The sequence below is a fragment of the Martes martes genome (genome assembly GCF_963455335.1).
Source record: "Martes martes genome assembly, chromosome: 4".
NCBI lineage: Eukaryota > Metazoa > Chordata > Mammalia > Carnivora > Mustelidae > Martes > Martes martes.
The window spans coordinates 166278411-166292874 of record NC_137891.1 but is presented as its reverse complement, the minus strand read 5'-3'; the positions used below and the strand labels follow the sequence as shown (position 1 = coordinate 166292874).

General features: G+C 49.5%; 1 protein-coding gene across 1 annotated transcript in view; it reads right to left on the bottom strand.

The window, feature by feature from the left end:
• The window catches only part of CSMD2 (CUB and Sushi multiple domains 2), a gene marked incomplete at its 5' end in the record, with an annotated part of 593570 nt that overhangs the window by 242319 nt on the left and 336787 nt on the right, over nt 1-14464 (bottom strand). Inside the window, 1 exon segment of the mRNA XM_080802687.1 lies at nt 13694-13806. Within this exon segment, the coding sequence (XP_080658813.1) occupies nt 13694-13806 (113 nt within the window).

Here is a 14464-nt window from a genome sequence, read left to right as displayed (position 1 = left end):
GCCCCACGTACTGCCTTTCATGGATGTGCTCCTGACTTGTCACATTTGTGTTACCTGAAAACCAGGGTCTCCAGATCTCTGCTGAGAGCTGGCAGAACAAGGCATTCTCTGACTAGGAGTGTGTGTGTGTGTGTGTGTGTGTGTGTGTGTGTGTGTGTGTGTGTAGGCACCCAGAAGGAGCACCTAACTCAAATTTGGAAGGTGAGGCTGTGGGGAGTAAGACACTAAACTTCAACACAAAATTTTAGGGGGCAACGAAAACTCAGTAAGCAAGCCAGTAATATCTTAGAAAATCAAAACTAATGCATATAAATCAAACCTACAAAGAAGAACAATATTAGAACTTACAGACCAGATCTGACCCAGCATTTGCGTGACTCACTTCTCTGGCCTCACTGTTGTCCTGGTCTTCCGAGTCTCTTGTTATTTAAAATGTTGATATTTTTATCATATATAATTTGCACTAATCTTGGTTTAAAAAAAATACCACATTAAATTATTTAACTAAATTACTGAGCATTTCGGCAACTCCTTTACAATCTATGTCCAAGGCATGTGCCTCTCTCATCTCAGCCTAGTCCCAGACTTGGCAACAGGGAAGGCTTCTTGGAGGAGGTGATGTCTACGCTGCGAGGCCTGAAGGCTATGCAAGAGCCAGCAGGTGAAAGGAACAAGTGGGATTCATGACAGTATTATTTACAACAGCCAAGACATGGGAACATCTAACTATCCATCAATGAATGGGTAAAGAAAACGTACACGTGTACACACACACACACACACACACACACACACACACACACACAGGAATATTATTCAGCCATAAAAAAGAAAAAGAAGGAAATCCTGATATTTGCAACAACATGGAGGAACCCTGCTTGAGGGCTAAGTGAAATAAGTCAAGACAGAGAAAGACAAATAATGGATGATCTCACTTATATGTGGAAGCTAAAAAACCAAACTCATAAAAACAGAGTGGGTTAGGAGAGACTGATGAGGAGGGTCAAAAGGTACACAGTTCCAGTTATAAGAGGAACAGGTCCTGGGGTGTCACGTATGGCATGGTGACTCTAGTTCAGTGTTGTATTGCATCTTTGAAAGTTGCTAAGAGAGTAGATCTTAAAAGTTCTCAACACACACACACACACACACACACACAGACTACACTGAGGTGGTGTGATAGACGTGTTAACTAACCTGATTGTGGTAATCCTCTCCCAATACATCCATGTACCAAATCATCACTCTGTACACTTTTACTGATGTCAATTATATTTCAGTAAAGCCAGTTTAAAAAAAAAAAGGAAAGAAAGGAAGGAGTAAGAGGGAAGGGAGGGGAAGGGCCTTTTAAGTAGGGAAGAGCCCATGCAAATTGTCAGAGGTGACATCATTTGTCGGGCAAGGAGAGCAGAGATCACAACTAACTCATTGTTACTGTAACTGAGTTCGCTGTAGAACTAATACACATGTGCTGACGTCCTGCTGGCAGCCACTCTGAGCATTTTAATATTTCATCCTTATAGTAATGCTAGGAGCAAGGTACTATTCGTCCCACTTACAAGGTGAGGAAACTGAGGTGCAGAAAGATCATGTAGCTGTCCCAGGTCATCTGAGTGACCTGAGATCAAGACGTGGGCTATATGGTCCCAGGGTCTTACTACAGCACCACATTGCCTGTCTCTGAGTACAAGTGCAGGGGTTTTCTGCAAGGTGGTGGGAGGTGAGGTTGCAAAAGGCTAAAGGCGCCATGCAATCTGCTAATGAGACTGGACCATGGATGAGAAGCGTTGGGGAACCAACAAAGGGTTTCATTTGATTTAGCATTTCGTATTATGTATTTTAAAGGATTACCCTGACTGTTGTCTGGAGAATGGTCTGGGGACAGCAATTCTAGAGGCGGGGTGATTGTTAATTCATTCAAAAAACACATGGCTGTCTCCTAAGTGAACACCACCATGCTGGGCCCTAGGGGTACAGAACAAGGCAGACACAAGGCCTGCCCCATGAAGCTTCCATCTGGTGGGAGGCTCACAGTCATCTGGGAGATGTTTTGATGACATTCCAGACTGCGCAAGGTCAGAGGGGGTGGGGAGAGGGAGACAGACTTGGGAGGTGTAGAGTGAGCATGTCTGGGATAAAGGAGAGGCCGGGATCTACTGAGGGATTGGCCTGGGCACTTGAGTGCACTTTCACTGAGACAAGCATGCAGGAAGAGGAACAGGTCTGCACGGTCGCCGGTAAGATATGCTGAGTTTTGAGCTGCCTGTGGTACCTCCACGTGGACACAGCTAGTGCAAAGTGGCTACATGGGTCTTAAAAGCCTAGTGTAGGAATACAGAATTTGAGATTCAGCTCACAGATGGTAAAAGAAGCCACGAGAAGGATGAGGCCACCCATGGAGAATGAGATATGTCAGTTCTGGGCAGAATAGTTAGGAACATGGGATGGACTTGCAGAATGCTGGACAAAAAATCCCAGGCAGTACAGGGTCACAGATGCTTGGAGAAGAAGGACTTTCAAGGAGGAGAACTTCAGCCTTGAATGTCATGGGGAAGTTTAGGTAGGGTGGACGAGCAGGTTAGTGGAAGAAGGTCACTGCTCATACTGACTGGCAGGAGTAGCTGAGTGCAATGACGTGGCCACATGCTGTGGGAGAAGAGGAAGATGATATGGGAAGAGCAGATGACTTTTAAAGGAGGCATTTCTTGGAAGTGAAGGAAGTGAGAGAACTTAGGTGGTCACTCATGAGGAACATGGCCTTGAAGATGGCAGCTGAAAATGTTTTTAAGATCGAAGAAACTTAACCATATTTAAAATGAGGAAACAGACAGATATACAGAGTATATGTTAACTGAAGATCTAGAGAACAGATGGGGAGGACAGCCCAAGGCCGTGGAGCAGGCAGGGCAGGGGAACTGGAGCACACTGGGAAGGTAGCCTGAGAGACCAGGGAGCTCCTCCCTGCATGGCAGAAGGGAGGAGATGAGGGCTCATTGAGCTTTCAGGGGCAATGCAGGAGGATGAAGGAGGTCCTTCGATGGCATGGGCTCTACTTTCTAAATGGAGGAGGGGTCCACTGGTCTCATGGTCTTTGCTGAAGGATGGGGTCTGGGTGTGGGGAAAGAGATATGACATTGATGAGAACGTCTGAAACACTCCCCATGGAGAAGAGGAAATCATGGCCACTTGGATTGCCACCCGAGGCTCACAGAAGGGGGAGATGACACATGAGCAGGGCACCCCCAGCAGGGCTGTGGGACTTGTCCCTGAAGCCCTCAGAAGCTGGGCGCATGTGGAAGTGGAGAAAGAGGCTCCAGTACTGATTGAGGGGTGGGGCTGGATTTACAGAAATGGAAGACCACAGGGGCAATGGCAGAGGCGTTATCCTTGGGGCTTAGCTAAAGGGGAAAAAGCAGGAGAGGCGTAGGATCACCTGACCAAGGGAGGGTGATGCACGGGAGTAGAGTGGGGAGGAAGAGCAGACAGGACAACGGGCCGGTGCGGCTAGGCGAGGCTCGGAGGTCAGAGGTGCCTGAGGACAAGGTCTGGGACAGCCAGGGTGCAGCACAGTAAGAGGAAGTGAAGTCAAGTGGCAGAAAGGCAAGGTGATGGAAAGGCTTGGAGTGGAGGGGAAGAGGCTGGTGACACTGATGGGAGGTGAGAAAGAGCCAGATATGGTGACAAAGTGAGGTCAAGGGATAAAGGGTGTACATGGCTGCAACGGCACTGGACACTGAACCTTGAACCAGTCTCTCCAAGGGTGAAGTTCGTAGGGTCTGGGGATATGTGCTTCTGTCCCTGGAGAGGGCTACCAGGTAATGGGGGCCTCAAGGGGAAGTCAGGTTAAGGGAGCACTTGGTGAAGAGGTCCAAGGCACTGGAGGGGGGTGATACATGGGGCCAGGACCGGGAGTGGAAGGGAGAAGAAGAGCAGGGAAGGTGGCTTTGCGAGTTTGCAGCTCCCTCCATGAAGGCGGAGGGAGCAGGCAGCTGGCTTGTGTTCCTCGGACACCCCCTGTCTTCGTCTAGGACTTCCCTCCAAGTCCAGGGCCAACCCCTGCTGGGAGCACAGACACCAAGGCTGCTTGACTTGCTGGAGAGGGCTCCCTGTGCTCCACTGCCTGCCTGAAAGGCACTTGTCCTTGACCCTCGTGGTCAGGTGCTGACCAAGTTTGATGTCAGGGCCCAGAAAAACAAGTTGGTAAATCAAATTTTGACTTAGGGAAAATCATGCATGCAATTCCCTGTTATCTGATTACTATAATTCTATTTTGTAAGTGTTTTTCTCGCTCTCTCCCTCTTTCTCTCGCTTTGTCTATAAAAGCCAGCCAGCAGACCAAAGAGGAGTACTTGAGAGATGCCTGGAACTCCACTGTAATGGGCTCGGCACTCGGTGAATTTGCTTTTCCTTTGCTTGGCGGCTTTATCCCTATCATCTGTGATCAACATTGTCTTCTCCTGGGTTCCTCAATTTCTAATACCAAAGGAGCTGCATCATATATCTCTCTAAATTCACCGTCTGAGGTGCTCCGAGAAAAGCAGTGCCACTTGGAGGAGGAAGGGGAATCCATGCATGGACTGTGACTTGCTGCCTTTCCAAATGGGCAGGACTCCATGTGACCCTCCGTCTACTCACTGACCCCTAAGCCTGGGCTACCGCTTCCTCTCTTCCTGTGTCACATGCCGACTCCTCAAGCTACGGGTCAGCTTAAGAGGCCACCTCCTCAGAGATGCTGCCCCTGACCATGCATTTCAGGGGGCTCCCATTCTCTTGCCTCTCTTGGCACCCCATTTTTTCCTTCATGGTGCTGACTGCCCTTTGTAAAGATTTATTCATTTTATTAGTTACTGTTCTAGACACTCGGGGTATAGCAGTGGGAAAGAAGATAAGAATGTCTCCGCTCAGGATGCTTCCTGTCTGTGGGGTGTGAGAGACAAAATGATTTGCCAGCTCAGATTCCTGGCTCCTTGCTGGCTTCCAGGTTGGCCCTCCTGTTTCCTCACCCACTAGAATGTCAGCTCTATGAAGGCAGGCTTTGGAGATGCCTTATTGACAACTGTGTACCCAGCACTTAGCACAGGGCTTGGAACACAGAGAACATTCTGTTCCGTGTGGGAGTCCAGCTTGGACTGCATTTACTGCATGGAAACCATGCCAAATGCCAGGCTCGGCACTACAGATACAGAGTAGCTTGACCCACGGCTCCTGCCCTTGGAGAGTCCTAGTCAAGGGGGTATAGAAATAAGTAAAGGGAAATGAGGGCAAAGGAAGAGGTGTGCACCTGACTGAATGGCTTTTGGGATAGCAGAGGAGGAAGCTCTGGCCTCGGGCTGGGAGAGATGGAGAGTCCCAGCCACCTGGGAGTCAGCTGGTATCCCACCTTCCACTCACCACCTGCAGCCTCACTAAATGCTTCAGGCCAGCTCTCCCCACTAGACATCCCAGCACCCTCTGGTCTCCAGCCCCTTCTCACTGTCTAGTCCACCCCTTACCGGGAAAGTGGCATCTGACGAGAGTGGGTCCCCTGCCTCTTGCCTCTATTCTGTACTCTGCAAAGCAGGGTGAGATTGCTCAGAAAGAAAATTCTGATCATTGCTGTGCCCTGTCCATTGATTCTTTGATGGCTGCCTAAAACACACAGATTTAAGTTTCTAAATGCTCAGCATGGCAGGACCTTGCCCATACTCTCCTGCTCCATCACCGACCTTGAGATTTAGATGCACCCCGCCCCCCAACCCCGGGCAGCCTGTGGGGAGGCAAACCAGTGCAATAGCAATGAGTGAGGATCTAAATCCTGTCTCCGACATAGGTAGGAGATCTAAGGCACATTTCAGATTCTCCCTGAGCTCTAGTTTTGTCATCTGTAAAATGGAAATGGTAACCACACCCATCTTACAGGACTGTTGTGAGGATTTAATGAGCATATGTATATAAGAAATTGTCAGAATGTCCAGCACGCGGCATGTAAGCAGTAAGCAATAAGCAATAGTGTTTCCCATCATCATTATCACCGTGTGGCTGGCAGACCGCTGCCGGCACTCACAGGGCTCTAACTTGGCCCCTGTGTCCTCTCTCCCTGAATGAACACCCCTGCTTGGCTGCCCAACAGAGAATCACCTTTAAGTGTCATCTCAAGCACTTCCCAGTTTGGGATCATCCCTCGCATCATGGGGCAGACTTAGGGGATCTTTCCCTCCTCGCTCCCAGGCCTCCTGACAACTTTCTGTTATGGCACCATTACTGCAGTTTGTGGCTTGTGTTTCTCCCTGTTAAATGGCAAGTTTCTTGAGGACAAAGACTGTTTTTGACATGTCTATCTTCCCAGCTTCTAGGAGGGTGCAGGATGATGGTGGGCAGGTAGAAGGAAGGGTGGAAGGAAAGAAGCAGGAAGGAGGAAGGAAGGGAGAGAGTGTAGTATCTGGAGAACAGTTAGAAATTCACTGTGGGGGCACCTGGGTGGCTCAGTGGGTTAAAGCCTCTGCCTTTGGCTCAGGCCATGATCCCAGGGTCCTGGGATCGAGCCCCGCATTGAGCTCTCTGCTCCGCGGAGAGCCTGCTTCCTCCTCTCTCTCTGCCTGCCTCCCTGCCTACTTGTGATCTCTGTCTGTCAAATAAATAAATAAAATCTTAAAAAAAAAAAAAAGAAATTCACTGTGGCAGGACGTGACAGTGAAGAGAGAGAAGGCCACAGAGAGGGTCTCAGGGACATCATGAAGAGCCTGGGTCAATGACTGACGAGTCATCTATGTGTGGTATTGGAGGCTGTGAGCTGCTCAAAGCCAAGGGTCCCATCTCTTCTGCCCTTTGTAGCTCCAGAACCAAGGATAGCGTCTGAGGCATGCTGAGCTGCCCAGACCTGTTGTTCAATTAGCACAAATTCCTGCGAGTCTGAGACATCTTTGGTTTTTAAGACAACCCTAAGGCATGCCTGGATCTCATGGATTTGCTCAGAACCACATCCCACTCCACTTTTCTGCTTCTGATGGGAAGGGAAGCCAGAGGCAAGGGACACAGCCCCTCTGCCTCTATGTGCATTTCAGTGTTTGTGCTTCTTCTCCTCGCAAAGGCTGGCACAAATGGGACGCAGACGGGGGTGGATGAAGTGGGTGACGTGCTTCCCACTCCACCTCCTTCCTCCACAACACTATCATGGGGATGTCACAGCTGAAGGAGGTTAGGAACCAGGGGTGAACGTGGACATGTAGAGCATCAGGCTTACCTCCAAGCTGTTTGCATTAGCCCCACACTGAAGCTTGCTATCAGCAGAAGCCCATGTATTTTGAGAGTATATCTCACGGACAAATTACTTCCTGCCAATTTTCTCTTCAGTATCATAATGCCAGTTTATTGCAGACTGCTGCTGCACTTGTCGCCTGCCAAATTTTAATGGTACAGCATCCTCTGCTGCTTGCCGCCCCCGCCCCCGCGGGCCAGGACAGACTTGGGTATGGCATGGATCCCAATGGGCTTTCCTGAGACCAGGCAACTGCTGTCTGTCTCTAACAAAACCCCAGCTCCCAGTGCCTGAGAACGCTTTAAGGGTCTCAGGGAAACTCTGTGAGTGTCTTAGGAACGTGCCTGGTGTTGTTTCTGACCCAAACTGGGAGGTTTGGGCCTCTCTGCTCATGGGGAGCAAATAAAAAGAAGAGGTGTCCTGAAAATAGTGAAATAGTGGACTTGAGGTTGAAAATGGCCTCGTGCTTGAGGCAAGGCAGGGTCCAAAAAGGAGTGGAGCCAGTATTGCAGGTATGTTGCCCTTGGTCTTCTTTCCAGCCCAGATCATGGCCATCACTTCCAGGAAGCTCACCTGGCCTCCCCAGCAGAGTTAAATTCTAGGAAGGGGATGGTGGCATTGCCAGCAGAGGGCTAGTCTTGCTTGTGTTCTCCCTACTTGCTCTCAGACTTTATGTTCGAACTCTCGGGGATATCTGATCAACTTCTTCTCCTCCTTTATGCAAGTCTCCATTTCAGATACCTGCTCCTCCAGGGAGCCGTCCCTGATGCCCTCAAGCAAGGTTAGTGGCCCCTCCTTGATATTTCCCCATTTTCTTGCACTTTCTTGACTCTACTGAACATTGCTATGGCTGAGGTGAAGGCACAGATTGTCTTCTTGTCCTCTTGGCCCCCATGAACTGAACGGCGTCTGCAACACACAGTAGGGGCTTAGATAACGTTGAATACAAGGTGACCTCATTTCCAAGGTGAGTCCCTGCTGTTGGGCGTCCTTTCTTCATAGTTTGTCATGCCCCGATTCTTCATGTCTCCAGGGTCAAGGTCTCAGCTCCTTCCTCCCCTGTGCCAGTCAAATCCCCAGATTTAGCATTAGGCTGCCAGATTCTAGGCTCTGAGTCAGGAAGCGAGGAGACTCCCAGATTGATGCTAAAACTTGTTAGCAAGTTGTATGTAATTTTATAATGTTTCTGGTAAGTGCTAATTGCCTGTTCCTTAAATATTTCTTGTTCTACTGGGAAGCAAAGCAATTGCAACTATGAATGCATTTCCTACAGCTGGCTGCCCCCATGGAGGGGAACTGAATTTTTAGGCTCCGAGTACTCAGATTTTAATGGTGCCTGAGTCCTCTCCCCAGCCCTGACCTGCAATTGTGACAAGCAGGACTGGAAGAATTTCTAGATAATAAGTCCCTCAATTTTCCCACCTAGGGGCTCACACTTTTAATGAGGGGGGGTGGAGTGATACTGTAGTGCTACCTGTCTGTCCCAAGGAAGTTTCTCTTTACCTGAGCTGGGGCAGAGAGTGTATTGATGATGATGGGACCAGAAGTGCCTGGGAGCAGTCTCTATCCACGGATGCCTCATGCCACCTACAGAACATCTATATCACAGTTACCTTCCTATCACTGAGCCAGGACGTCAATCCTGTATGGGATTCCCCAGAATCTGAATAAAAGGAAGACTAGAATGCAGATGGAGGTCGTTCTGAAGCTTTGGGTGCAGGTTGCAACAGGAGCTACAAGCCTAAGGAAGCAGGGGAGAGAGCGGGCTTTTAAATGAGTGTTTCCTAAATGCGGGCCCTATATTGGGAGGTTCATGACACCAAGCCCTCGGGAAACCCCCGTGAGATCAGTGTTTATCAGTCCCTCTTCACAAGTGAGAGTACCCAGGCTCAAAGATGTATGGCTAAGACCATACACAGCGCAATGGGGATTACAGATTGGGTCTGTCTGACCCCAAAGCCATGGGGACAGTGGAGAGTGCCTGGCTCTTGTATCCGAGTGCTGGGAAGTTGAGAGGGTGTGGAGGAAGGGTGCTTGATTGTGTTTGTGTAGATAGTCATCACAACTTAATCTGAGAGTTTTGCTGAGCACACTCTGTGTGCCAGGTACTGGGCTCAGCCCTGCAGGCCTGAAGAGATGGACATTCTATACTTCTGCCTAGAATGAGTTCTCAAGAGCCAGAATGTGGCTTAGAATTACTGTAAATGGAGATGCTGAAATCAGTTTGGATAAAGTTATGGACTGAATGTTTGTGCCTCCCTCAAACTCGTATGGCATATGGCAAAGTTCTGACCTCAAAGGTTCTGGATTTGGAGGCAGGGCCTCCAAGGAAGTAATAAAGGCTAAATGAGGCCATAGGGGTGGGGCCCATATCCAAAAGGATTAGCGTCCTTATAAGAAACGATACCAGCAAGCTCGTGCTCCCTCCCTCTCTCCCTGTGCGAATACCCAGGAAAGGTCATGCGAGGACAGTGACGAGGCTGCCCAGACTAGAAACTGGATCAGCCAGAACCCTGACCTTGGATTTCTGTTTCAGCTCCTGGTCTATGGTATTTTTGTTATGTCCACCCAAGCAGACAAGCACACATGCCTTGGGTTTGAGATGTCTGAGGGAAAAGTGTATAAAATGTGTCACGGGGAGACTGATATGCAAATGGGGAATAGATTTGGAAGTCGCCAGTGTTTAGGTTGAGAGGGAAGCCATGGGAGTAGATGCAATCCACTGTGGAAGGTTCTAGAAAAAGAGGATGGAAAACAGGAGAGACCCTGGGGAAGTGCCTGCTCTGTGGGGGCCTGAGGGGCCATGCAGGAGCTGTGAGGGAGCAGCCAGAGGGGTGGCAGATGAGCAGGAGGCTGTAGGTGGCAGAAGCCCAGAGAGGAAGATGAGTAATCACATTGGGATGCCAGGGGATTTAACCGACCCAGCTTTATTCATAGTAGAGGCTCCTCACTGTGAAGGCAAGAGATGGACAGCTTTTACCCTCCAATAAAAGGTCGAGGGTGGAAGGGACAAGAAGGGGAAGGTACATTCCCTACATTTAAACTTTTAATTCTCTACATTTAAATCTCTACATTTAAACTTGCCCAGGTTCTTCTTCCCTGCGGACGAAGTGCAAACTCTTCATGAGGTCTCAAGGTTCTCAGTCACTTGGATCTGTCTCCTGCCACTTCTGCCTCCCTGCCCTATGCTGCAGCTAGAGCGAACCATCTCATTTCTAAGGCAGTCTGGGGTGTGGAGTGCAGGTGGGAGGCAGGGACCTAGTGCCAGGCCACCTACAAGACAGGGAGGGAGCCAAGTGTTACCTGGCAGAAGAGGACACACTCTGGAGTGGGGAACAGTGCTGATCGCGGAGGCCTTGGGTGCAGAGGAACCTCAGTGGTCCCAAGGGAAGACACTTCTCTGAGCCAGACACTGTGCAAGGAGCTCTCTGGGACTCTATTTCACTTTCTTCACAAGGCATTAAGGTTGCCACTATTCTTTCCATTTTATGAGTGGGAAATTGAGGCTCTGACAGACCATAGGACTTGGCCAATCCCACAGCTGGGACCACGCTGGGATTCATCAGATCTGGTCCAATTCCAGAGTTTGTTCCAACTTCACCTGCCTCTATGAGCAGGACACATGTAGACACTTGGATTAATGATGTAAGGTAATGCCAGACTCTCTTCCTAATCTGTCTTAGCAGAGGTCCTGCTGACACCTAGTCTGTGACTAAAAGTCCCACCGCAGATGTTTTCAGACTGCTTTAGTTTTCTGTTCTAGTCTGTGATGCTCCTGTTGCGGGCCCAGCACCCAGCGTCATGCTGGTCATGTGACAGGCTCATCACTACCTCTGGGCAAGGTGGACACATGATGAACAAAACCCCAACTGGTTGTAACGAGGAGCCTGGGCTCATGCCATATGGCCCATGTGACTGGGGCACAGTGTTGGCTTCTAAGATTTTAAAAGGAATTGAAATTCTGTCACTTTGGAGACCCCTGGTAGAGGGGGGAAACATCATGGGCTTTGAAGTCAGCGAGACATGGAGTTGAATCTTGGCTCTTCGAGGTCCCAGACTTCGTGTGATCCCAGGCAGGACATTCCACCCTTGAGTTCCAAATTCCTCAGTTACAAAACAGCAGCCATCGGCTAGCTGTCACACTGAATGAGATGAAGCAGTTTCTCAAACTGCTGTTTAGCTACAAATCCTTTCTTAAAAGAAGGCTTACAAGGAACAGAAGAGAAGAAAGAAGAAGGCATTGAGGCAGGATCAGAGCCTGCCCTGTTAGGCACACCCTACCTAAACTTGGTAGTTCCTGAGGGTACCCCAAATGTTTGCATGACAGTTTGAAAGTTAGCATAAAAAGTTAGCATAAAGCTTCTGGCACATAACAGGCATTCAATGTTCTGTCCCTTTCTTTTCCGGTGAAACCATGCCAAACAAATCTAATTCCTCTTTCCTACATAACAGCCCTTCAAATATTTAGACGCAGCTCTCAGCTCTGCCCTGAGTCCACTCTTCTCCCAAATGCATTTTCCCTGGCTCTTAACCTTTCTCACAGAGTTTGACTTCAGTTCTCTCCCTGCCTGTCCCCACAATTAGGTCCAGTTCTCGATGCCAGTCAGAACAAGAAACCAGCACCACTGACTCCCTGGGGTAAATTCTAGCCGCTAAGTTCTCGAACATTCACAGAGGACTTGCTATTTATTCCCACTTCCTCTTATCCTGGTGGCTTAGCCAGGAGCTCTACCCCATTGAGGTCTTTCTGCACGTTGTTTGCTCACTGCTGTACTGTCGTCCCTTTCTGGCTCATGCTATTTATGGCTTAACCACGCCATTGATAAAATATGGACAGAATAAGGGCAGGTGGGTGGCACACAGGATCATTCCTCCCCACTTCTGGAAACATTCACTGCTGAACATCCAGAGAACTTCAGACATGAGGGAAACTTTTGAAACTCTGAGTCCGAATCCATTCCCATTTTCCAGGTAGCGAGTGTCAGAGCTTGGCCTAAATCCTGATTTCTCTCTGCTGTCCCCCATCTGCGTGTGTGTAACTATATGTACCCGAAGAACCATTTGCTTACCTCACTCATTAGTCACCCATAATTGCTGTGCAATTCTTAGTTTCACATCCTTGACCACACTTATTCTTTCCAGAAGCCCTGGGACCTAGGGCGTATTATCACCTCCATGTCCCAGGTAAAGAAACAGAGCCCCAGAGAGGTTCCCTGACCTACCATGGGGCTAGAAAGGGACAGAACCAGGATGTGAACTCAGCACTCGTCCCCCCATTGGTGCTCTGGCTGCTGTTGTCTCCCCTTGACACGTGCCTCCTGTTCTTAGAACAGGACCTCCACTGTCCTAGCCTCCTGAACTGGGAGAGAATAGAGTTTTGTTTTAAGCTGCCCCTCAGTGTGTGGTCCTTTGTCCAAGCAGCTGGGGAAAACTGACAGGACTTCTGTGTACCCAGCTTGGAGACAGAGTACAGGTCCTGGTACAGGTGGAACCCTGGGCCCCTGGGGTGTGGGGGCTCACACTGAGCAGAGTAAGAGCCTTTTGGAGTTGTTACACTCAACTCATCTCATGTAGAATCATCAGGTCTCTGAACGGGGTGGGGAAAAACCTTCTCTCCCTCATCCTCTGCCCCCTGTCTCTCTGAGTCATTTTCAAGACTCATGGCTCACTTTCTTGATAGAACCTTTCCGGATGTCACACACAGGATGACCGCCCCTTTCTCTGTGCTCCCACTGGCTGTTTGCCGCAGATATCTTGCTTTAATAATAGCTCGTATGTTTCCTTCTCTGTCTCACCACTGAAGTGCAGACCACTTGCAAGGGCTCAGATCTGATGTGTCTGTTCCCTGAGTGCTGGGCTAGGTTCCGCCACCTACCAAATCTGCCAACCAAATGCTTGGGGATGGCTTCTGCTCCCCTTTCTGCGGGGGTTGGCATTAGCAGTCATCACCAATAGGAAATCTGGAAGCGCACAGAAGGTGGATGGTGGAAGTATCCTGGGCGCAGAGTTTGCTGTTCCCTTAATGCTGGCTCCCAGTGAGATTCAGGTCACCCTCTTTTGTATCGTCCTCGGGTCACCAATGGTGTGTGTCTGTCCATAGCCCCATGTGCAGTCACTCAGCTCTATGACACCCAAGTATGGCAGCTTGGGAAGCTTCAGAAGTCTATGGGGTCTTTTAAAGGTCTACACAAGCCAGGTATGAATTGTAGATGAAACGAATGCATGCCCTTGGCACTGTGTGGCCTAAGCCTCAAGTGATTTATCCCAGATAATCCTCAAAACAATCCAGGAGACCCACTGGCCAAAGGAAGTTGAGGCTCAGACAAGGCGAGTAATATGCCTACGGAGAGGAAGCTAGTGTGGGACACAATCAGAATTTGAACCCAGGGCTTGCTGACGCACATCCGGACCCCAAGTCTGACTCCAGAGTGAGTGGATCAGCCCCCCAGCTGCAGTTACCTTCGTAAGAAGCCTTGAATCCCAGGGAGCTGCCGCTGCCATCAGTTTGGAAGAGGAGCCACATTTGATGGTTGGTGCTGACAATGAGATCTGGGACCGACGTACCTGTCAGGCTGTCAGGACAGCAAGATTTAGAGAAGTGCCCCCCACTTTGGCACCCCACAGAATGACTAGGAGCCCTGCCCTGTCAGGCGAATTTGGGCCCCACTGTGTTTAACACTGGAGCCCAGTGACGGGTGCTCCAGTGGCTGAGAGACTCATCACCTCTCCCCTCCGGCCACGGGCAAGGCTTATGTTTACCCGTGACCCCCTAGCCCAGACCCCTGGGCTTGCAAGGGAGACCTGGGTCCTTGCTTTCTCAGGGGCCGGGGTTAGCTGTAGCCTGATCGACTGAAGGGGTATCTACACACCTGCCATCTCTGATCTCTCATGTGAACTACTAAAGAAAAGACAGAGACAGAAAACCATTTCCCCAGTCGAGCCCAGCCAGTCCTTTTAATGAGACATCTCTTTCAGCTCTATATGGAAATATCAGCTTCCATATATGAAGAAAGGCTTAAAGTGCAGCCTTCCCTCTGGGACCAGATACTTTCTGAAGACCAGAGTTTAGACATGGCAGGAATGAGTTCACATTTACCGAATACCTATCCAAGCCAGATAATTTTCCCTCCATTATCTTATTTAATGATCCCAGTAGCCAGCGTATAGATGATCCCAGTACCCCCATCGTACAGATGAGAAGACAAAGGTGCAAAATGGGCAGTGGCTCTC